The sequence below is a fragment of the Pleurodeles waltl genome, chromosome 1_2 (assembly GCF_031143425.1).
Source record: "Pleurodeles waltl isolate 20211129_DDA chromosome 1_2, aPleWal1.hap1.20221129, whole genome shotgun sequence".
NCBI lineage: Eukaryota > Metazoa > Chordata > Amphibia > Caudata > Salamandridae > Pleurodeles > Pleurodeles waltl.
In genome coordinates this window covers 117,180,232-117,205,140 of record NC_090437.1, presented here as the reverse complement: position 1 = coordinate 117,205,140, position 24,909 = coordinate 117,180,232, and the positions used below count along the sequence as shown (strand labels likewise).

General features: G+C 43.2%; 1 protein-coding gene across 1 annotated transcript in view; it reads left to right on the top strand.

Moving 5' to 3' along the window:
* The window catches only part of FRAS1 (Fraser extracellular matrix complex subunit 1), a 1,443,020-nt gene that overhangs the window by 673,674 nt on the left and 744,437 nt on the right, over window positions 1-24,909 (top strand). The window contains exon 14 of the mRNA XM_069205798.1: window positions 9,249-9,524. Coding sequence (XP_069061899.1) covers window positions 9,249-9,524 — 276 coding nt within the window. The remainder of the gene's footprint in view (window positions 1-9,248; window positions 9,525-24,909) is intronic.

Here is a 24,909-nt window from a genome sequence, read left to right as displayed (position 1 = left end):
AGACCCGCTAGTGAATGTGTTGTTAATGAGAAGCCTTCTGTTATTCCACTTGATCAATTTAGTCAGATCGAATCTTTTTTTAAAGATATCAGGCAACTGCGCTCTCTAGTCCTACAGAAAATGGAGGCTCTGGAAGGCAAGGTAAATACTAATATAGCCACTGGGTAATCCCTAGCGCACTTATCTCTACTGGGAGATAATAATTTGTCTGAAACCCATGTGTCCACATGCTCTCCTGCTCCCATTACTCGTCTTTGTCAGACTGAAGTCAAGGGCATCTTCAAATTGACAGAGCCTTAATCCCTGTAACTAAAAGACATAGACAAAAATTACCCTGCAAACAGAGGGTTGAGGATTACTCTGTCTGTAGGGCCATTGTACAGGTTGTGCCATCAATAACTTCTAACTCTCACCGTCCTTATCCATGGATTCCCCCAGCCTGCACCCCTTAAATCATGATTTTGGAAAATGTACCTAGGGTGGCTGCTACGTATTTTGAGTCTCGATCCTCTTTACGTAATAAAGCCAGTTACTGGGTTAGGAAATATTTGGGCTGGAGCTCTGATCGCTCTGAAGACATTTTAACAGTGAGAAGGCTGCCATGGATAGGCTCTGCTAATAAAGCCTCCGTAGAGGGATTGTATCATTATTACTTTTAGGAACCCACAGTTAGTTGCTTTCCTACATCATCGCTTGTCCACACCAATATTTGATCTTGGATCTATAAGAGTAAGATGGCTGTCAAATTTTTCTTCCATCCAGGGACAGAAGTATAGTTCTAATAAATCTGATTTACAGAAACCCAGCCCCTCCCCATCAGTCTAGGCTTTCTGATTGTTTAATTCCTGCAGCCAATAACCCCAAGTGGGTGAATTATTTGGGGCAATTGGATTGACCATCAACTTGTGGGAAAGCGTCAGAAGGAGTTCAGGAGATAGATGTACTCCCCACTATAAATTCTCACCCCTCCAGTTTAACCAATATTTCTTCTCTCACATTTTCAGGATTGATTTCATGGAATGTGGCTGGACTGAGGGATAAGCTGGGTAACTTAGCTTGGATAAAGTTTGTGGACCAATATTCAATTATCTGCTGTCCGGAATCTTGGCTTTTAGATCCCCCTATATTAAGGCTTTGCCACTTACTTCTCCCATGCTATTAAATCACCCTTGGGAAGGGCGTAAGGTAGGTTTGCCAACATTTATATCTGTTTCTGTAAAAGATGTAGTCACAAGTGTCATCAACACCACACCATACTATCTGGTACTTCTTTTCAAACGGTCTGGCCCATATGATGTGCTATTGATTAATTATTACAATAATGTCTTTGACTGGTCAGACACGAGTGTGATTGATAGTTTGGAACTCCGGATCCACAGCACCTTGAATAGAAGTAAGAAGGATATTCTGATTATCATGGTGGGTGATTTCAATGTCCATTTATGTGATTTGTCACTACTAGACTGCTGTGGCATTACTGATGAATATGACTGCCCCATTCAGCATTTTAATCATTCTACTTATGGGAACGAGTTAAATCGATTGACCGCTAACATGCTGATATTCCCAACCCCGGAAGTTAAGGGGATTCCTACATTTACAGGGGGCAGTGCTCAATCGATAATTGACTTTATAGTTCATTCTAAAGATCTTAACCCCTTTGCAGGAAAGATTAGGGTTATTCCAAACTGTATGAATGATGATAATCCCTTAACTTTAGAGATAGGCAAGGTGGGGTTAAGGGTTCTGTTGGCAAGTTACACCAGCCATCTTTAAGCTTTAATGGGCACAGAGGAGTGACAACCAAGTGGGGCAAGGTAGACAAACATAGTTTTTACACAGATTTGATGAAGAACAAGAAGGAAGAGATTATGACAGATTTAGGTGAAAACACCCCGGCACAAAACATCGTTGAGGCCTTTTCTGCTATAACAAGTTACACGGCGGATAAATTATAGCAGTCAAGTATCCATAGAAATAGAAATTCCACTGGTTTAATCATGTCTGCCCTCAAAGATCTAAAGGTCACCAATTCTGTTCCATGCAATCAACCCGATATAAAACAAGGCCAGAAGGACTTATAAGATCGCTCTTGCTGCCCGGAAGAAATAATTGAGGGAGCTTGCCTGGGATGAATTAATTGATGCTAGTAATAGTAAAGATATGAAGACTTTTTGGAAGGTGGTCAAATCCACCCCACTTGTTGAGAAAGATAATTCGATAATAGCTACTGTTGTCCCCCTGCAAGTTTGGTTGGAGTATTTTTCCAAAATGTTTAACATAGAAGCCAATACTCCTCAGAGAGACCCTACTGGGTTGGTTAAAAGGGGGAATGTATCTATAATAGCCCCTCATAATTTACCGGAAGTATCTGAGGTATTCAAGGCTATCCTAAACTGCCCCTCTGACATATCTCCGAGCCCAAACAGAGTTCCAGCTGACATACATAAAGCTATGCTCGAATTTTGGGCCCCACTTCTAACTAATGTTTTGAGGGCTGCTATGAAGGGCCCTTTGATAGACACCTGGAGTGAGGTGATCATTGTGCCCATCTTTTAGAAGGGGGACAGAGCAAATCCCCGGTGTTATCGCCCAATTTCCCTCTTAGACAGTTCCGTTAACATTTTAGGACGTGTGCTATTGACTAAGTTAGAACACTGAGCTAAGGAGTCGAATAGTCTTATTGAAGGTCCAGTTTGGGTTTCGACCGGGGCTGGGCAGAATTGACCAGATTCTCCATTTAACCCTGCTAGTACAGAAATACACCACAGCTAAAAAATACTGTCCATCTAGCCTCCATGGCTTTTGACACAGTTGATAGACATAAATTGTGGTCTGTTATGTTAGATTTGGGAATTGATGAAGTCCTGATCTCGTTACTCACTAAACTCCGTTTGCTCCGCCGCCCAGGTTCGTTTTAATCAGGAGGGTGATCTTACTGACAAATTCCACTCTTTGAAGGGAGTTAGACGGGGGGGGTGTTGGCCCCTTTCCTTTTTCTGCTTTATATTAATGGTTTAGAAGACCTTTTATGTAAGATGGGGAAGGGCCCCCCTGTTTCATAACTCTCAGCCACTGCCAGTTTTACTTTATGCGGAAGATGCTGTCCTTATGTCAAGGACTGAAAATGGCCTGCAATCCCTATTAGAAGCCTTTAAAACTTTCGTGGAAAATCTTGGTCTTAAAATTAATAGATCACAATCATATGTGATGAAGTGTGGTCCAAAGTCATCAAAAAGCAGGAAATTTGTTTTGGAGGGAGCTGAAATACTCAAGGAAATCTTTAAACGTCCGTATTCTGCAGTTTCAAAGAGCCATTGACGCAGTTTATAAGCTTTCAAAGAAATTGGCTCATAAACCAGTTAAAGAAATGATCATTTTTAAAAGTAAATGACGTTCAATCACTACATTTGGAGCATGGTTGTGGGGTTATACGGGACTGCTCAAGTTTACAGGTAGTGGAAAATAAGTTTTTGAGAAGATTGTTAGCAGTCCCTCAATCCGCTCCAGCTGCTTTTTGTCATGATGAAGTGGGGCTAAGGGTCTTAGTTATATGAGTTCAACCGTTACTGCTTTGGTTAAGAATATGGACAAATCATGAAGCTCATTTATGCAGATCTGTGATCAGGGATAGTCTTTCATTAACGCGCTTGGTGGATATCCTTTGGATCAGATATGTGAATCTCATGTTCTCGTGCCTTGGGGTAAAGGAATATTTCCAGGATCCCACCTCCTTGCCAGGGGTGGGGGTTATACAGGGAACCAAGGCGCTGTATTTGCGCTTTAATTACAATTCGGATTTAACTGGTAACATGTCTGGGACCCGGAAGCGTTTGTCTCTAAAGCTACTATTTCCTAAGTTATCTCATAGTATGATTACTTCCGAACGTCATAGGTTTTTACTTACTAGATTTCGTTTGAAATCTATAAAAAAAAATGATTGCCATTTCCTATTCAAGGCACCTGGTTCAAGCAACTGCCTCCATGCGGCTGTAATGGTAGATCGCATCATAGCACTTTTCATTTTATCTTTTTTTGTAATTTATATAGAACGCCTAGAATAATGTTTTTACGCCTGGCCCTTCTTCGCTCGAGTATCAGACGTAGTCATTCTGCCTTTTCTTACTTACAGGACTTGGGCTGAGAGGAGATAACGGAGGCGGTGCTAAATTTTATGAATGCTATTCAAATTTGTAATCATTATTAATAGTTTTAATCTGTTTTTTTTTATATTTGATATTGTTATTTACCTCTATTTATTAAGTTTTTATCATGATTATGATGTTTGTAATTGTTTGTGTCCTTTTATGGCTCTTTTGAGCCGAATAAAGTATCTTTGATTAAGTGGTCACCCTAACAATACTGGCTTTGCATTATTGAACCATAAATACAAGCTCGAACAGCACAAACATATGGACACACATTACCTCAACTGCAGACAATTCCCTTTCCTGCTTTATAATGTGGTGCTGTAAACTGGTAGCCAAAGGGTTTGTGCTGCAGGGCGTTGGACCTACTTGTCCCAAGGACAAAATACACATCAAAACTTGTCCTTGACCACAAACAATATGTCCTGGACATCGGGCTATAGGAATTCCACACCCTGGCACTGCCCTCTGATAAGCCTAACTGCTTGCCCACACTAACACAAAATAGAGCATTAGTCCTATCTACTTTTGCCTCTGCAAACCAGTTGAGGTTCCAATGCACTCTCTGCATGGTGTACTTCTTTTTAGTGCACCACATACAGAGCCGGGTTCCTACAAGGTGGAGCTAAGTTTATGGCTTCAACTAAATCATGTTTGTGTTTTATACCTTCTTTCAGTAGTAAATGTCCTAAATACGTGAATGATCTCACCCCAGTTTGGCACTTCTCTTTTTTTAAAGTAAGCCCAGCTTCTTTTAGTTGAGTGAGCACCATTTTAAGTACTTTATAATGCGTCTCCCCTGTGTCTCTATAAATTAACAAATCATTCTGGAAACCTAATACATTTTCAACTTCCTTCAAAATTTGCTGCATCGCCCTTTGGAATACTGCCACAGCAGATGCAAGAGTAAAAGGTATCCTTCAGATCGTATAGGCTCCAGAAAGTGTCACACACAAGGTCAAGGATCTACTACTTTGGAAGTTAGCAGGTGGTATGCAGAAGAGAGATAAGTTACCAGAAAATGTTCTGCCTCACCTATCATGCTTAGTGTAGGAGGCTGGCCTGCTTTGTAGTGGGTACCTTGGGTACTTAAACCTTATACCAGGTCCAGTTATCCCTTATTAGTGAAATGTAGTATTGTCCTAGCAGCTTAGGCTGATGGAGGTAGCTATGGAAGAGAAGCTTAGGCTGAACTAGGAGACATGCAAAGCTCCTGCAGTACCACTTATAGTTACACAGTACTTATACACAAGTAAAAACAATACTCAGTGTTACCAAAATAAAGGTATTTATTTAGGTGACACAGTACCAAAAATATCTAAGAGACAATACTCCTTCTGGAGGTAAGTATTATACACAATATATACACTAGACACCAAAATAAGGCAAGTAATTACATAGGATAGTGCAAACAATAGGAAATGCTATAGAATGCAATGGGAGAAAATAGGTCTAGGGGCAGCACAAACTATATAGTGGAATGCGAATCACAAATTCCCCCTTAGACAAGTGTAGTGCGTGGAGAATCGCTGTGAGTAAGAATACAGTAAAGGTAAGTAAATTACCCCACCCCAGAGCCCAGAAAAGCAGGAGTAAAGTACTGCAAGTTTCCTTAGGACACACTACACCTCCTGCTTGGGATTATTGCAAAAACCAACCAAGTCTGCAAACTACAAACAATGGATTCCTGGACCTGAAGACCTGCCTGGGTTGGCAAGAGCCCCTGCCAACCTAGAAGAGGGTGCAAAAGAAGAGTCCCCGGTTGGACGAAGACTGCAGAAATGCACCCTAGGAAGATGCCAGCGGGTTCCTGCATGATGCAAAGGATGTCCCACATCTTGAAGTTGGATGCAGGCAAGTTTTGGCACTGGATTCCTCCAACAAGCCTTGGTTCCGACATAGTTGCGTTTTACGTCAACTAGGCGCTATCTGCACCCAGGAGGGACCTGGGGGCCTCAACTCTGTGTGAGGAGGAAGAGGTGGCTCTCAGCACTTCAGAGAGCCCTCACAAACCCTGATAACACCCACGGGAGTCCCAGGACACGGGGACAAAGGAGGTGCAAAATGCAGTTGGTGCAGCACTACACAGGGAGGTCCCACACCGCCGGAGAACAACTCGACGAGTTGAGCGTGACAGGATAGAATGCTGGGGATCTGGGCCACGCTGTGCAAGAAGGAATTTTGCTAATCGTGCACAGAGACCTCAGGAGGTGAAGAAGACGCAGTGCACAGGGGTACTGTCGTTCTGGGGGAAGGCAATGTCTTACCTCCTCCAAATTGCGACAGCAAGACCTCAGGACAGTATGTCGATGGGGTCCACCCTCTGTGTTCCAAGGAGCACCCTCATCTCTGTGAGAGGAGTCCAAGAGAACTGGTTGTCGCCTTAGAAGGTGCCTGCGTGAGCAGGTGAGTGACTCAGTCACCCCACTGGAGATTTCTTCGGTCCTTCTGGTGCAGGGTGAAGACTGGGAGTCCTCAGAGTGTGCACACCGTGGAAACTGTTGCAGTTGCTGGCTGGAGCTGAAGTTGCGGAAGAAAAGTATCCCTTGTGTGATCCGAGGTCAGAGGATGAATTAGTAATTGCAGAGGATTCCTGCTGGAAATTTGCAAGTAGAATCTGAAAAGAACCCACAGTTGAGACCCTAAATAGCCCTGAGAGTGGGATTGACTACCTTATCGGGTATGGACCTATCAGGAGGGGGTATCTGACATCACCTGCTTGCACTGGCCACTCTGAGCCCTCCAGAGTGCCCCCACACCTTGCAAAGCAAGATGCTGAAGTCTGGGACACACTGGAGGAGCTCTGGGCACCACCCCTGGGGTGGTGATGGACAGGGGAGTGGTCACTCCCTTTTCTTTGTCCACTTTCACGACAGAGTAGGGGACAAAGGGTCCCTGAATCGGTGTAGACTGGCTTATGCAAGGAGGGCACCATCTGTGCCCTTCAAAGCATTTCCAGAGGCTGGGGAGGCTACCCCTCCCCAGCCTGTAACACCTAGTTCCAAAGGGAGAGGGTGCAACACCCTGCCCCCAAAGGAAATGCTTTGTTCTGCCTTCCTGGGACTGGGCTGCTCAGACCACAGGAGGGTAGAACCCGGTCTGTGAGGTGTCAGCAGCAGTAGCTGCATTGCAAGCCTCAGAGTTGGTTTGGCAGTACTGGGGTTCATAGTGTAGCCCGCAGGATGCATGGAATTGCCTCCCCAATACCAGATTTGGAATGGGGGGGGACAATTCCATGATCTCAGACACCTTTCATGGTCATATTCAGAGTTACCATTGTGAAGCTACATATAGGTATTGACCTATATGTAGTGCATGCGTGTAATGTTGTCCCCGCCCTCACAAAGTCCTGGGAAATGGCCCTGAACTATGTGGGGGCACCTTTGCTAGTGCCCTCACACCTAGTAACTTTGCACCTAACCTTCAGCAAGTGAAGGTTAGACATATAGGTGAGTTATAAGTTACAGTGAAAATGGATGTGAAATAGTGTGTGCACTATTGGACGCCGGCTGCAATGGCAGGCCTGTGGGAAGGGTTTGTCTGAGCTCCTTATGGGTGGAAAAATAAATGCTGCAGCCCATAAGGATCTCCTGGAACCCCAATGCCCTGGGTACCTAGGTACCATGTACTAGGGACTTATAAGGGGGGTCCAGTGTGCCAATTGAAATTGTAGGCTATTAACCTCATGTTCGGTGGCATGTGTAGCTGCAGATACACATGCTGTGCATAGTCTGCCGTAAGCACTGAGGTTCTGGTTAGCAGAGCCTCAGTTACACAGTCAAACACGACACACAACACACACATTAGGCTCATAAAGTATGAGCACTGGGGTCCTGATCCCAGTGAGTCTGGCAAAAACATACTGACATACAGGTAAAAATGGGGGTAACATGCCAACAAATATGGTACTTTCTTACACTTAGAATTTCATTAAGATTTGGTAAAGGATGACAATCCACCAAAATGTTAGCAATAAGGTCTCTCATATCTATACACAAATGACTTGATTTGGATGCTATAAATGTAAGTGAGACCCCCTCCGTACACTCTATAGGTTCAGTTACTTCTTGCATTGTCAATTTTTTTAATTTCTGGATTAAAGACCACATCATGGGAGATACTGTTCTGCATTTATGAACTACAGGTTTGGTATTATGTTTTAGTTTTATTTTATGTTGAAAACATTTTAAATGCCCCAACCTGTCAGTCAATACTTCCGGAAATTCATTACTCACTATCTGCCTGTTCCTGGTTCCTTCAAAGTACAACACTCACTCTATTGAAGGATTTTGACTTCCAGAAAAAAGGTTATGACCCACTGTAATACCTCTCACCTAATAGAACCTGGTTAGTGAAAACAAACCTAGGTCCCAGTCTACCATGACCATAGTTGCTTTGTACTTGAATCTTCAAAAATGCATTTCTCCAGTTCCCTTTATTGGATGTTTCTCGTTTAGGTGTTATTTTGTTCACTAAAAGATTCTGTTTTTATAATTTGAGTGGGATATTTATTGTGTTGTGTGCTTTTTAACCTTTTAACAGTTTTGGTTTTGCTAAACACGTATTCTTTTACTTAAGCCTGTCTGCTCTTTGTCATTGCTGCCAACAGTTAAACTCAGGTTTAAATTAATGAAACTCTTTAGTGGACCTAACAGGATAGTACCTTTATTAGTAGTGGTAGACTTTAATCCACTCCAACTAATAAGCCAATTTTCAAAATAAACAGAAAACCCACAGCATGTCATCTATAATCGCAACTTATTTTCAAAGGGGACGGTAACAGCAGCTTCCGGCCCCATCAAACTAATGAGATTTACTTTCACTTGCAGCTTTTATCTCGCCATTTTTTTTTTTTAGTCTTTATTACCCAACTCGTTATGGGCTGGATTTGTACCTGTATGGTGGAGCTAACCGTGCTCCCGGTATCAGTAAACGCCTGGAGTGGGGAAAATGCTGGCCTGTTTCCTGGGCCACTGATATTGCGTAGTGCGTAAAAGCAATCATTTGGACTTCCGGACCTCTCTCTAACTCCTAAAGTTAGAGTTTCTTTACTAGGAATCTTGATTTGTAAAGATTTTCTCTTGTTTTGCATTTGCACAGGTAGTATCCTTGGCTGATTATGACCACGTGGAAGAAGTCACCAAGGAGGGTATCAAGAAATTGCCATCTCCTGGCTATCCCTTGGTCTGTGTGACACCATGTGACCCTCACTACCCTAACTATGCAGTTATGAAGGAACGCTGTGATGATGCCGGGATCAACCAATCCTCCATCTTATTCAGCTGGGAAGTAGCAGCTCCCACCGATGCCAATGGGGCCAGATCTCCATTTGAAACCATTACGGATAGCACGCCTTTCACAGCAGTGAACCAGATGGTACGTGCAGATAATCTCACATGAAGATAAAGCCCAACATATTCGTGGTTTTATGCATGAGGAATTATGAGATGAAAGTCTTGTTACATTAACTACATAAACTATAGCAGTGCTTATGACGTAGTAATGATTTAGAATATTGAATCACTTGCAAATGAAAAGTTCCCCATTCACATGGGGTAGGTTATGTTACATTGTGTTATGTTAAACTTCCATTAGTACGGCATCACAACGCTGTCAGTTTTCTAGCTGTAACAACGTTTTCTTTTGCTATATTGAACAGAGTAAACTAAGAAAAAGAATAAACTAGTAAAGATATTTGTTTAAAACTTTTTAAATGTTTTCTCCGTCAGGACTTTAACCACACTTATGAGGTCTGAATGATGAGGAATACTTCTGAGTGAGCATTCTGAAATAAAAACAAGGGAGGATATATTTAACCATTTGTTTTAGCCAGTTAAATCAAACTACTGGAGTTCACATAGAAAGATGTCCCACGTTTCTGCACAAATTTGAGGGGGCTTTATTTAAAACCAATTGCAAAATTTACTGCTGAAGAATTTAAATAATGGCTTTGTAGTTGTGAAATATGAGTTTAGAAATTGTTTCCATAAAGGTGACTAAACATTTGCAGTATATTTCATTAATTTGCACCTTGTATGGTACTTTACCTCAGAAAGAAAGCAGCATTCACCCATATTTACAATTTGTTCCCTTAAAACCTTTGGGACTCACATGTGGTAACTCTGAAGAGGGTATGCTGCTGACAGTTATTGTTAAAATAATAATGCTGCCCCTCTCTTCCTTGTACATCTACCCGCTCCACTGTTATTTGTTTGCAGTTTAGTTGCTCAATATGTAGTTGTGACAGATAAATTCATTATGTAAAATGGTGTGGCAAGACAGTATGGTTTTCAACAGCAGTCCACTAGTAGAGTATGAGATTTAGTTATAACAAAACAGGAAGTTAAATCCATATTGGTGTTGGCCAGCCCCTTGTCTGGTGGGGAAGTACAAGTTATAGGCAGCGGTTATCATAAACACATAGCTTAGAGTAATGTTTCAACCTAGAACCCACATTGCAGTTACTAAACATCTTTAATCTTATGTGGAAGCTCCTGCTGCAAAATCGCCCCCAATACTTTGTCTAGAACGTTTTTTCACTCTTTAGCTCGACTTTCTTGTCAGTATGTAAAATGTGTGAAAAAAACTTATCTTATGTCATTCCCAATAATTTAAAACTTCAGTATATCCTTTTCAAATGTTAAACAAGTGTTTCACTGTTTTATATTAAAGTCCATAACAGCCACTGGTAACCAGCCCTAAAAATTGAAAGCTGCCAATAGGGCTGGTGTGGGCAGGTGCACTGCTGGTGAGATAGCAGAAGCTGTAGGTTTAAGTCTTGTAAATCGAACCCACAACGCTTAGAACATGTATCATGTGAAGTACAAGCTTGGGGGGGGGGTGTTCTGGGGTGAATTTGGTTTGCAGGCCTTTAGAAAGAAAATGTTAGAGATATGAGAATGTAGCCTTGAGAGAAGAGTTGAGCCAGAGAGGCAGACTGTTGTATGGTGGTTGACTCATAGCATACAGCACATCCAGGGAAGCCTGGATCCCCAGGCTGATAGGTGAAATGCTAGCTGCTCCCCTTTTGGATAGACCATAATACCAAAATTAGATTGGTCTCACTAGCCCACAGAAGCGGCTGAAAGTTGAGCATTTCTCTGGCGAGTGATATAGACAAGTTTTGTGATGGTGACTTGCCCGGCCATATAAGAATGTAGAACAATGTAGTGACAAGTGGCAACTCCTATAGCAGGTGAACTCTCCCAAACTATATAATAACCAGGACTTAGAGACCCTTACGACGCGGCCACTTTGCTTAGCGACTTCTCTTACAGATTAGGATGTATAATGGTTGCATATGACAGTACTATTTATCTCACAATATGGCTACGGACTTTATTTATTTGCCTCCTTGACATTTAAGAAGTAAAGTTTATATATGGATTCCTTCAGATTTATTCTTCTTGACGTTGTGTGCTATGCATAGTTAGCCTATGAATGGATGATCTGTATCCTAGATGGGCCGCATCTTATGACATTACTTTATGCCTTGAAAAGGTCCCAATAGTGACAAAACACGTGTTGGCTGTCAATGAACAAATTGATAATGAACGACTGATTCAACACGATTGAAAATGTTGGCATCTCAATCTTGCAATAAAGAAGAATTTGCTTTTATGCAAACAAAATCTACTGGGACTGAGATTGAGTGCTGTGGTTAGACCTTGGTATAGAAAAACACAGACACTAACAGTGGAATGTGACAGACAGTGAGGAGTCCTAGAAAGACCTGGGGGTAAAATGAGATGAAGAAAGGAATATAAATGTTCACTAGGCATATGGATGGTCCATTGTGACAGTTGGCACTCGAAACAAGGCATAGCAGGTGGGGCAAGAGGTCTCCACAAAGTGCCGAAAGTCATGTAAGGTTTACACTTAAGGGAAATGCATAACCATTAAGAAAGGGAACACTTGATGCCTCTTTACGAGGGAACCAAATCTTGAGCAATGTTAAGTCAAGAACCAAACAAACTGAAGACCGTACAGGAAATCTTGTGAGGTGGAGAGCTGGATGCTCCTTTGAAATACATCAGCATAGACGAGAATTAGTTTAATGACTACATAGTGATCAACTAGTTGGTCCGAATACCACACACTCCCCCTTATACAACCTAAGAAAACAGGTTATCTGAAGGGAAAACTGGTATGGGTCAATAGACATTTAATAGTCTAGCTGCTTTTTATAAACCAGCACTGTGACAATGGCATTTGCTACAGATAATACATTTTATGGTCATTTTCACAGGATGTATATTAGAACCCTTTAATGTCTTTGCAGGTGAGTCAAATTGGTCTTGGTATCATTTCAATGCAGATATGTGAAAGGGATTCTCTTTTATTTGGGGGAGATGGTGGGCCTGATTTAGAGGTCAGTAGTAATGGGCTGTTAGCCCAAAATGCAGCAAATATTCTGTTTGCTCTCCTCTGCATTACTCCACCTGGTTTTGAGGTTGGGAGTAGGCTCCTTTACTGATGGTGCATTTGCCAATGCTTCGCCATCCTAAATGTTTGCAGGTGATGGGCCTCCAAATACGGTGGTGTCTTGTCTGTCTAATCTGATAAATTTCTAGTCACAAATTCCTTATCTTAGAATGTTACCCAGGCATCCGACTGGAACCAAAATATTTTCTAGCAGTACCCCTGACTCATTTGACTCCACCTCAGCGTCATCTGCCCTGGAAGTGGTGTGTGTCGTACCTATATAGGCACCACCCTGACATGCTGACGTCTGTTCTTTCCTTTGCCCTCCAGATAGTGCTAATCTGGTTTGAGCTACCCTTCAGTCACTTTTTGACTGGCTTTTTTCAACGTTTTGTTGACTTTTTTTGAGGAATTTTCTCCTGGTGTGTCCCTGCTGGTTTCAAACCATGTGGGGCCTGTCACATGCATATGTTGGTAACAAGCCTCTGCTTGGTGTGTTTTTGGTTCTTTAGGTGGGACCACTGTAGGAAATGCCTCTCTTTGCATAGTCACCTCATGTTTTTTGTCTGATGTTGCTATTTTTCGAGACTGCGCTTGCACTGAGGACTACCGTTAATCAGACCTCCATGCCAGTGCTCAACCCCTAAAGTGCATGCTGAATTGGCTGTATCCAAATGGAAATGGCTAACATACCTGTAAGTCCCTACTAAATAGATTATTAGTACCCAGGGCATGTAAGTTAAAGATGTACCTCAGGACTTACAGCACTGATTGTGCTAGCCTGGGGGTCCCCCAAGTAAAACAAGTCCTCCAGTCTGCTACTGCAGACTAGCAGGGCAGTTCTGCACTGATAGCTTACCTTCACCCTTACAGTCCATGTCAAATAATATGATGACTATCAATTACCTGAAGAATCAAGGCAGGACACATTCATCTCAAATGTCCCTTTTAGCTCAAACAAAATGGAAATGGGCAATTCACAATCACATTTGTCTATTGGCAGAATGCATTCCAGGAATACACAATCAGATAGCAGATCTCCTAAGCAGGACCCACCAACAGGCACACAAATGGGAGATTCACTTTCAGGTACTTCAACAGTACTTTCAAATGTGGGGAACACCAGAAACACTTATTTCCAACAATCGAAAACACAAAATGCCAAAACTTCGCATCCACACTCCCATATCCAAGGGCAATGCTCTATGGATCAGTTGGTCAGGGATATTTGCTTACGCTTTCTTACTCTCCCACTCCTTCCCCTTCTGGTCAACAAACTGTCAGACATCTCTCACCATGATACTCATAGCCAAAAGGTGGGCACGACAACATTGGTACACCACACTCCTAGACCTGTCAGTAGTACCTCACTCCAAACTTCCAAACAGACCGGATTTGTTAACACAATACAAAGGTCAAATCAGGCATCCAAACCCCAGTGCTCTCAACTTAACGATTTGGCTCCTGAAGTCATAAAGTTTGGATACCTAATACTTCCATTAGAATGCATGGAAGTGCTCAAGCAGGCACGTAAACCTACCACTAGACAATGTTATGCTAACAAATGGAAAAGATTTGTTTACTACTGTCAATCTAAAAATACTGATTCACATACAGCGTCAATACAAGATACTGTATGCTATCTACTTCATTTGCAGAAATGAAATCTAGCTTTGTCATCCATTAAAATCCATCTTACTGCAATATCAGCATACTTGCAGACTATTCCACACACCTCTCTATTCAGAGTTCCAGTTACAAAAGCCTTCATGGAAGGATTAAAACATATTATTCCACCTAGAACGCCACTTGTTTGTACTTGGAATCTAAATATCGTACTTACCAGACTTATGGGCCCACCTTTTGAACCCATGCATTCTTGTGAGATTCCATTTTTGACATAGGTCGCCTTCCTAGTAGCTGTTACTTCATTGCGAAGAGTTAGTGAAATAAAAGCATTCACTCTTGAGGAACCTTTTTTCCAAGTGCACAAACATAAAGTTGTACTTAGAACAAACACAAAATTTCTGCCAAAAGTGGTATCACCTTTTCACATAAACTAAACTGCGGAATTGCCAGTCTTCTTTCCACAGTCAGACTCAGTTGCAGAAAGAGCCCTTCATACTCTTGACCTCAAAAGGGCTCTAATGTACTATATAGATAGACCTAAAAAACTTAAGAAAACAAAACATTTTGTTGCTTTTCAACTACCAGATAAAGGCAGTCCTATCTCTAAATAAGGATTAGCAAGATGGATTGTCAAATGCGTACAAACATGTTACATTAAGGCAAAAAGACAACTTTTAATCAAATCTAGAGCACATTCCGCTAGAAAGAAAGTTGCGTCTATGGCATTCTTAGGAAACATACCAATTGCAGACATATGCAAAGCTGCCACATGGTCTACTCCTCATACATTGTTGGCCAAGCTGTCTTAAGAACATTATTTCAAACAACTTCAACTCCTACAGGCTAGCCACTGCAATTTTTGCGGCGAGTAACTGCTTTGTAGTCTATGCGTAGCATGTGTGTCTGCAGCTACACATGCCATCGAACGGAAAATGTCACTTACCCAGTGTACATCTGTTTGTGGCATGTAGTGCTACAGATTCACATGCACCCTCCCTCCTCTCCGGAAGCCTGTAGTCGTAAGTTTTATCATTTGTACATATGTAGATACATTTACATTTGCATGGACATCTATTTTTTACTTACTAAATTTATAGAACATTTATATTCTTACACTCTATCACTCAATCACTCCTTCCTTTGCGAGAAAACAATCTAACAATGGTGTTGATGCCCATGCGCAGTATAACCGAGAGGAGGAGTCACTCGAGTCTGCGACTCCAGTAAGACTTCTATGAAGAAAAACAACTTGTAACACTCCAAGCCCAACACCAGATGGCGGAATAATGCATGGCATGTGAATCTGCAGCACTACATGCCATGAACAGATGTACACTGGGTAAGTGACATTCTCCATATATATATATATATATATATATATATATATATATATATATATATATGTGTGTGTGTTCGATGGCATGTGTAGCTGCAGATACACATGCTTTGCACATCCCGCCATCTAGTGTTGGGCTCGGAGTGTTTCAAGTTGTTTTTCTTCAAAGAAGTCTTTCAAGTCACCAGATCGAGGGACTCCTCCCTCTTCGGCTCCATTGCGCATGGGCGTCGACTCCATCTTAGATTGTTTTTTTTTCCGGCATCGGGTTCGGACGTGTTCCTTTTCGCTCCGTGTTTCGGTTCAGAAAGTTAGTTAGAATCTCGGAAAATTCGACCGTATTGTTTGCGTTTGGTATCAGGTTAGTTACTACAGATTGACACCGATTTGCAAAGAGCTCCGGTGGCCCTTCAGGGTTTTTTCGATCCCCCATCAGGGCCTGGTCGGCCCGGCCACGTGTCTCTTCAAGGCTGATGGAACGGACCCCATTCCGCTTCTGCCCAAAATGTCACAACAAGTATCCGTCTACAGATCAGCACCTGGTCTGTAACTTGTGTTTGTCTCCAGAACACAAAGAAGATACTTGTGAAGCCTGTCGAGCGTTTCGGTCGAGGAAGACATTAAGAGACCGAAGAGCGAGAAGACTGCAAATGGCGTCGGCGCCGACAGGACAAAGGCATTTGGAGGAGGAAGAGGAAACCTTCTCCATCCAGGAATCTGACTCGGACGAGCTTGATCCCGAAGAAACGCCTAAAACCGTGAGTAAGACGTCGAAACATAAAACTCACGAGAAGACTACAAAAGCCCAGGGGACACCACCGCCAACAGGCCATGGCTTAACCTGTAAAATAGGTGACCGATCATCGGCACCGAAAAAGGGCACGCTTGTGTCGAAGTCATCCGACTCCGGTCGAGATACCGGCACACAGCAATCTCGAGCCCGAGACAGCGGCTCCGAGCAAGTTCGGCACTGAGACAGCGGCACCGAAATGGGTCGGCACCGAGAGACCATAACGCCGAAAATAAAGAAAGTGTCGTCGGAGCCGAAAAAGGCTACCGAAAAGGTTTCCATTCGGAAACATCCAGCCTCTGAACCGAAATCAGGTTCCTACACAGAGGACCAGGGATTGTCCTCCCAAATGCAAGGACATAAGTTCGGACAAAAACTAGAATCAATGGAGCCAGACTACACTCAAAGGAGGCTCCACATTCAAAAGGACACAGGGAAGATAAGCACTCCTCCACCAATTAAAATGAAAAGGAGACTTGCCTTTAAAGAAAAGGACAAGCAGCCACAGGCAAAGGTGGCAAGACAGACAACTCCACCACCATCAATGCACACATCACCAGTAGTCACTCCACCTCTGATGCAATCCCCAACGCATACTGCAATGAGTCGGGACGATCCCGACGCATGGGACCTTTATGATGCACCAGTATCGGATAACAGCCCAGACTGTTACCCGGCGAGACCGTCCCCACCTGAGGACAGTACATCCTACACGCAGGTCGTCTCAAGGGCAGCGGCATTTCATAATGTCACCTTGCATGCAGAACCAATTGAGGATGACTTTTTGTTTAATACACTATCCTCCACTCATAGCCAATACCAGAGCTTACCTATGCTACCTGGAATGCTAACACTCCAAACAGGTGTTTCAAGAGCCTGTGAAGGGCAGGGCCATAACTCCAAGGGTGGAGAAAAAGTACAAGCCACCGCCTACAGACCCTGTGTATGTCACACAGCAATTAACACCAGACTCTGTGGTAGTAGGGGCAGCTCGCAAGAGAGCAAACTCTCACACCTCGGGAGACGCACCACCTCCAGACAAGGAGAGTCGCAAATTTGACGCTGCTGGGAAAAGGGTTGCAGCACAAGCAGCAAACCAATGGCGCATTGCCAACTCACAAGCACTTCTGGCAAGATATGATATGGCTCATTGGGACGAAATGCAGCATTTCATAGAACACTTACCCAAAGAGTTCCAGAAAAGGGCACAACAAGTGGTGGAGGAAGGACAAAGAATCTCAAATAATCCGATACGGTCAGCAATGGATGCAGCAGATACAGCTGCAAGGACAGTAAATACTGCAGTAACAATAAGGAGACACGCATGGTTGCGTACGTCAGGATTCAAGCCGGAAATACAACAAGCCGTGCTGAATATGCCCTTTAATGGACAGCAGTTGTTTGGGCCGGAGGTGGACACTGCTATAGAAAAACTTAAAAAAGACACTGATACGGCCAAAGCCATGGGCGCACTCTACTCCCCACAGAGCAGAGGCACATTTCGCAAAACACAGTTTAGAGGGGGGTTTCGAGGACAAGCAACAGAACCCACAACCTCACAAACAAGGCCCACTTATCAAAGCCAATATCAGCGGGGAAGATTTCGGGGGCAATATAGAGGGGGACAATTCCAAAAGAATAGAGGGAAGTTCAAAGCCCTAAAACTCCTAAAAAAAAAAAAATTAAAAAAAAAAAAAAAAAAAGTGACTTCCAAGTCACAAATCCCCAACACATAACATGTGGGGGGGAGACTAAGCAATTTTTACAAACATTGGGAGGAGATAACAACAGATACTTGGGTACTGGCAATTATCCAGCATGGTTATTGCATAGAATTTCTCAGATTCCCTCCAAACGTTCCAGCGAAAACACACAATGTAAAAACAGCACATGGATCTTGTAGGACTAGAGGTCCAGGCATTGCTACAAAAGGGAGCAATATAATTAGTACCAATTCAACAAAAAGGAACAGGAGTTTACTCTGTACTTTCTCATACCCAAAAAGGACAAAACACTGAGACCTATATTAGATCTCAGAACATTAAATACCTACATCAAATCAGACCACTTTCACTTGGTGACATTACAAGACGTAATCCCACTGCTCAAACAACAAGACTACATGACAACACTAGACCTAAAGGATGCATATTTCCATATACCAATACATCCTTCATACATAAAGTACCTAAGATTTGTATTCCAAGGGGTACATTACCAATTCAAGGTGTTGCCATTCGGAATAACAACTGCGCCAAGAGTTTTTACAAAATGCCTAGCAGTAGTAGCTGCGCATATCAGAAGGCAGCAAATACATGTGTTCCCGTACCTAGACGATTGGTTAATCAAAACCAATACACTAGAACGGTGTTTACAACACACAAAGTACGTCATAGAAACCCTACACAAACTAGGTTTCCCAATCAACTACACAAAGTCACACCTTCGGCCGTGTCAGACACATCAATACTTAGGGGCAACAATCGACACAGCAAAAGCGATTGCCACTCCAAGTCATCAAAGAGTACAAGCATTTCACAATGTAATACAGGTCATGTATCCAAACCAAAGAATACAAGTCAAAATAGTAATGAGACTCCTAGGCATGATGTCCTCATGCATAGCCATTGTCCCAAACGCAAGATTGCACATGCGGCCCTTACAACAGTGCCTAGCATCATAATAGTCACAAGCACAGGGTAAACTTCTAGATCTAGTGTTGATAGAACGCCAAACATACACCTCGCTTCAATGGTGGAACAATATAAATTTAAACCAAGGGCGGCGTTTTCAAGACCCAGTGCCTCAATACGTAATAACTACAGATGCCTTCATGATAGGGTGGGGAGCACACCTCAATCTACACAGCATTCAGGAACAATGGGACTCTCGGCAAAAACAGTTTCACATAAATCACTTAGAACTATTGGCAGTATTTCTAGCGTTAAAAGCATTACAACCAATAATACGCCACAAACACATTCTTGTCAAAACAGACAACATGACAGCAATGTATTACCTAAACAAACAGGGAGGAACACACTCAACACGGTTGTGTCTCCTGACAGAAAATATGGTATTGGGCGATACACAACCACATTCGCCTAATAGCACAGTTCATTCCAGGGATTCAGAATCAATTAGCAGACAATCTCTCTCGGGATCACCAACAAATCCACGAATGGGAGATTCACCCTCAAGTACTAGACACTTACTTCCAAAATTGGGGAACACCACAAATAGACCTGTTTGCAACAAAAGAAAACGCAAAATGCCGAAACTTCGCATCCAGGTACCCACAAAATCAGTCTCTGGGCAATGCGTTATGGATGAGTTGGTCAGGGATATTTGCATACGCTTTTCCCCCTCTCCCACTCCTTCCATATCTAGTAAACAAGTTGAGTCAAAACAAACTCATACTCATAGCACCAACTTGGGCAAGACAACCTTGGTACACAACACTACTAGACCTCTCAGTAGTGCCTCATATCAAACTACCAAACAGACCAGATCTGTTAACTCAACACAATCAACAGATCAGACACCCCAATCCAGCATCGCTGAATCTAGCAATTTGGCTCCTGAAGTCTTAGAGTTCGGACACTTAGACCTTACACAGGAATGTATGGAAGTCATAAAACAAGCTAGAAAACCAACCACTAGACATTGCTATGCAAATAAGTGGAAAAGGTTTGTTTATTATTGCCATAATAATCAAATACAACCCATACACGCATCTGCTAAAGACATCGTAAGCTACTTGCTACACTTGCAAAAGTCAAAACTAGCTTTTTCGTCCATTAAGATACATTTTACCGCAATTTCAGCTTACCTGCAAATTACCCACTCAACTTCACTGTTAAGGATACCAGTCATAAAAGCCTTTATGGAAGGCCTAAAAAGAATTATACCACCAAGAACACCACCAGTTCCTTCATGGAGCCTCAACATTGTCTTAACACGACTCATCGGACCCCCTTTTGAGCCCATGCACTCATGTGAAATGCAATATTTAACATGGAAAGTTGCATTTCTAATTGCCATCACATCTCTAAGAAGAGTTAGTGAAATCCAAGCATTTACCATACAAGAACCATTTACTCAAATACACAAGCATAAAGTAGTTCTAAGGACAAATCCAATTTTTTTACCAAAAGTCATATCACCGTTCCACTTGAATCAAACATTAGAACTACCAGTGTTCTTCCCACAGCCAGATTCTGTAGCTGAGAGAGCACTACATACATTAGACATCAAAAGAGCGTTAATGTACTACATTGACAGAACAAAACAAATTTGGAAAACAAAACAATTATTTGTTGCTTTCCAAAAACCTCACACAGGAAATCCAATTTCCAAACAAGGCATTGCTAGATGGATAGTTAAATGCATTCAAACCTGTTATCTCAAAGCAAAAAGAGAACTGCCTATTACACCGAGAGCACACTCAACTAGAAAGAAAGGTGCTACCATGATCCTTTCTAGGAAACATTCCAATGACTGAAATATGTAAGGCAGCCACATGGTCTACGCCTCATACGTTTACCAAGCACTATTGCGTGGCTGTGTTAACAGCACAACAAGCCACAGTAGGACAAGCAGTACTACGAACTTTGTTTCAAACAACTTCAACTCCTACAGGCTGAACCACCGCTTTTGGGGAGATAACTGCTTACTAGTCTATGCAAAGCATGTGTATCTGCAGCTACACATGCCATCGAACGGAAAATGTCACTTACCCAGTGTACATCTGTTCGTGGCTTGAGACGCTGCAGATTCACATGCGCCCACCCGCCTCCCCGGGAGCCTGTAGCCGTTTCGAAGTTGATCTTGAACATTGTAAATTTGTACATATATCACTTTAAACTACATTAGGTACATACATGTTTACTCCATTGCATGGGCACTATTACTATAATACACAACTCCTACCTCACCCTCTGTGGGGAAAACAATCTAAGATGGAGTCGACGCCCATGCGCAATCGAGCCGAAGGGGGAGGAGTCCCTCGATCTCGTGACTCGAAAGACTTCTTCGAAGAAAAACAACTTGTAACACTCCGAGCCCAACACTAGATGGCGGGATGTGCAAAGCATGTGAATCTGCAGCGTCTCATGCCACGAACAGATGTACACTGGGTAAGTGACATTTTCCATATATGTTCGATGGCATGTGTAGCTGTAGATACACATGCTGTGCATATCCCGCCATCTAGTGTTGGGCTCGGAGTGTTACAAGTTTTTTTTTTTCCGAAGAAGTCTTTTCGAGTCACGAGATCGAGGGACGCCTTCCATTTCGGCTCCATTGCGCATGGGCGTCGACTCCATCTTAGATTGTTTTCTTTCCGCCATCGGGTTCGGACTTGTTCCTCTTCGCTCCATGTTTCTGTTCGGAAAGGTAGTTAAATCTCAGAAAACTTGACGGTATTGTTTGCGTTCGGTATCGGGTTAGTTAACGCAGATTGACACCGAATAAAAGAAGAGCTCCGGTAGCCCTTCGGGGCTTCCATTCCCCGGCGGGGCCTGGTCGGCCCGACCGTGTGCGTCTTCAAGGCTAATGGAACGGACCCCATTGCGCTTCTGCCCCAAATGCCACAATAAGTATCCTTACACAGACCAGCATTTGGTCTGTAATTTGTGTTTTCCCCCCGAACACAAAGAGGATACCTATGAGGCCTGCCGGGCATTTCGGTCAAAAAAGACGCTACGGGACCGGAGAACTCGAAGGCTTCAAATGGCATTGACACCATCCGGACAACACGAGGTCGAAGAGGAGGTGACTTACTCCATTCCGGATTCGGACTCAGACGAGGCAGAGAGTGAGCAGCCGGCAAAAACCATGGGTAAAACTGCCCCGGCTAAAACTCACACCAAGATAATGAAAGCCCAGGGGACGCCACCGCCGGCAGGCCATGGCTTAACCCGTAAACACGGTGACCAACCATCGGCACCGAAAAAGGGCACACACGTGTCGAAGACATCCGACTCCGGTCGGGATACCGACTCAGAGTATACTCTGCACCGAGAGATCGGCACCCCGAAATCGAAAAAAGTGGCTTCGGAGCCGAAAAAGACTGTGGAAAAAGTTTTGGTGCCGAAACATCCAGCATCGGAGCCGAAACAGAGCTCCTATTCTGAGGAACAAGGCCTGTCATCCCAACTTCAAGGCCATAGATTTGGACAAGAATTGGAGCTGGGAGAGCCAGACTATACACAAAGAAGGCTCCATATTCAAAAAGACACAGGGAAAATAAGAACTCTTCCCCCTATTAAAAGGAAACTTGCTTTCCAAGAAACAGAGAAACAGCCAAAGGCAAAGGTGGCAAAAGAAAAAACTCCACCACGTTTTTCGCCACAACCATCGCCACTGCACTCACCGCAACTGTCACCAATTGCAACACCCCCTATGATGCAATCTCCAACGCACACAGGGATGTCCCAGGATGACCCAGATGCATGGGATCTCTACAATGCACCAGTATCTGACAATAGTCCAGGCCGCTACTCGGCAAGACCGTCACCACCTGAAGATAGTACTGCTTACATGCAGGTGGTGTCCAGAGCAGCTACTTTTCACAATGTAGCACTGCATGCTGAACCTATCGAGGATTACTTTTTATTTAATACTTTGTCGTCAACACACAGCCAGTACCAGAGTCTGCCGATGTTACCAGGGATGTTAAAACACGCAAAACAAGTGTTTCAAGACCCCGTCAAATGCAGAGCTATTACACCTAGGGTGGAAAAAAAGTACAAGCCTCCCCCTACAGACCCCGTGTACTTCACGCAGCAACTAACACCTGACTCAGTGGTAGTAGGCGCAGCACTCTAAAGGGCAAACTCACAGACTTCTGGGGATGCACCACCACCCGACAAAGAAAGTCGAAAGTTTGCAGTAGGGAAAAGAGTTGCAGCACAAGCAGCCAATCAATGGCACATTGCCAATTCACAAGCTTTATTGGCAAGATATGACAGGGCTCATTGGGATGAAATGCAGCATCTTATTGAACATCTTCCCAAGGAGTTTCAAAAGCGTGCACAGCAAGTGGTGGAGGAGGGCCAAAGTATCTCCAACAACCAGATACGATCGGCAATGGACGCAGTGGACACAGCCGCCAGAACTGTGAACACAGCAGTCACTATTCGGAGACACGCATGGCTCCGCACCTCCGGATTTAAGCCAGAGATCCAACAGGCTGTGCTTAATATGCTTTTTAATGGACAACAGTTGTTTGGGCCGGAGGTTGGATACAGCTATAGAAAAGCTAAAGAAGGACACTGACACGGGCAAAGCCATGGGCGTGCTCTACTCACCACAGAGCAAAGGCACATTTAGGAAGCCATACTTTAGAGGGGGGTTTCGAGGCCAAAGCACAGAACCCGCAACCTCACAAGCCAGACCCACATACCAAAGCCAGTATCAAAGAGGAGGCTTTCGGGGACAATATAGAGGTGGACGGTTCCCTGAAACCAGAGGGAAATTCCAAAGCCCAAAGATCCCACAAACTAAACAGTGACTTCAATGTCACAAATCCCCAACACATAACACCAGTGGGGGGGAGACTCACAGACCAAAATTGGGAGAAAATAACTACAGACTCGTGGGTCCTAGCCATTATCCAATATGGTTATTGCAAAGAATTCCTACAATTACCACCAAATGTGCCTCCAAGAACACACATGTCCAAACAGCACTTGGACCTATTACAACAAGTCCAAGCGTTGTTGCAAAAAGACGCAATAGAACTGGTACCCAACCATCAAAAAGGAACAGGGGTTTATTCCCTGTATTTTCTAATACCCAAAAAGGACAAAACTCTGAGACCCATCTTAGATCTCAGAACACTAAGGGCCATATGTACGAACACATTTTCCCATTGACACAGAATGGGGAAAACCCTTTGCTACATCTGGCCCTAAATCTTTACATCAAATCAGATCACTTTCACATGGTAACACTTCAAGACGTAATCCCCTTGCTCAAACAACAAGACTACATGACGACATTAGATCTCAAGGATGCGTACTTCTATATACCCATACATCCTTCACACAGGAAATACTTAAGGTTTGTAATCCAAGGAGTACATTACCAATTCAAAGTGTTACCATTCGGGATAACAGCACCAAGGGTATTTACAAAATGCCTTGCAGTAGTAGCAGCACATATCAGCAGGCAGCACATACACGTATTCCTGTATCTAGACGATTGTTTCTGAGTGTTGGTTTTTATTAACCAATGTCTTCAACACACAAAATACGTCATAGAAACCCTTCATAAACTAGGGTTCTCAATAAACTACCTAAAATCACACTTACAACCGCGTCAAATACAACAATACTTAGGAGCGACAATCAACACAAAAAAAGGGATTGCCACTCCAAGTCCACAAAGGGTACAAGCATTCCAAAACGTAATACAAAGCATGCACCCAAACCAACAATATCAAGTAAAATTAGTGATGAAACTTCTAGGCATGATGTCTTCATGCATAGCCATTGTCCCAAACGCAAGATTACACATGCAGCCCTTACAACAGTGCCTAGCGACACAATGGACACAAGCACAGGGTCAACTTCAGG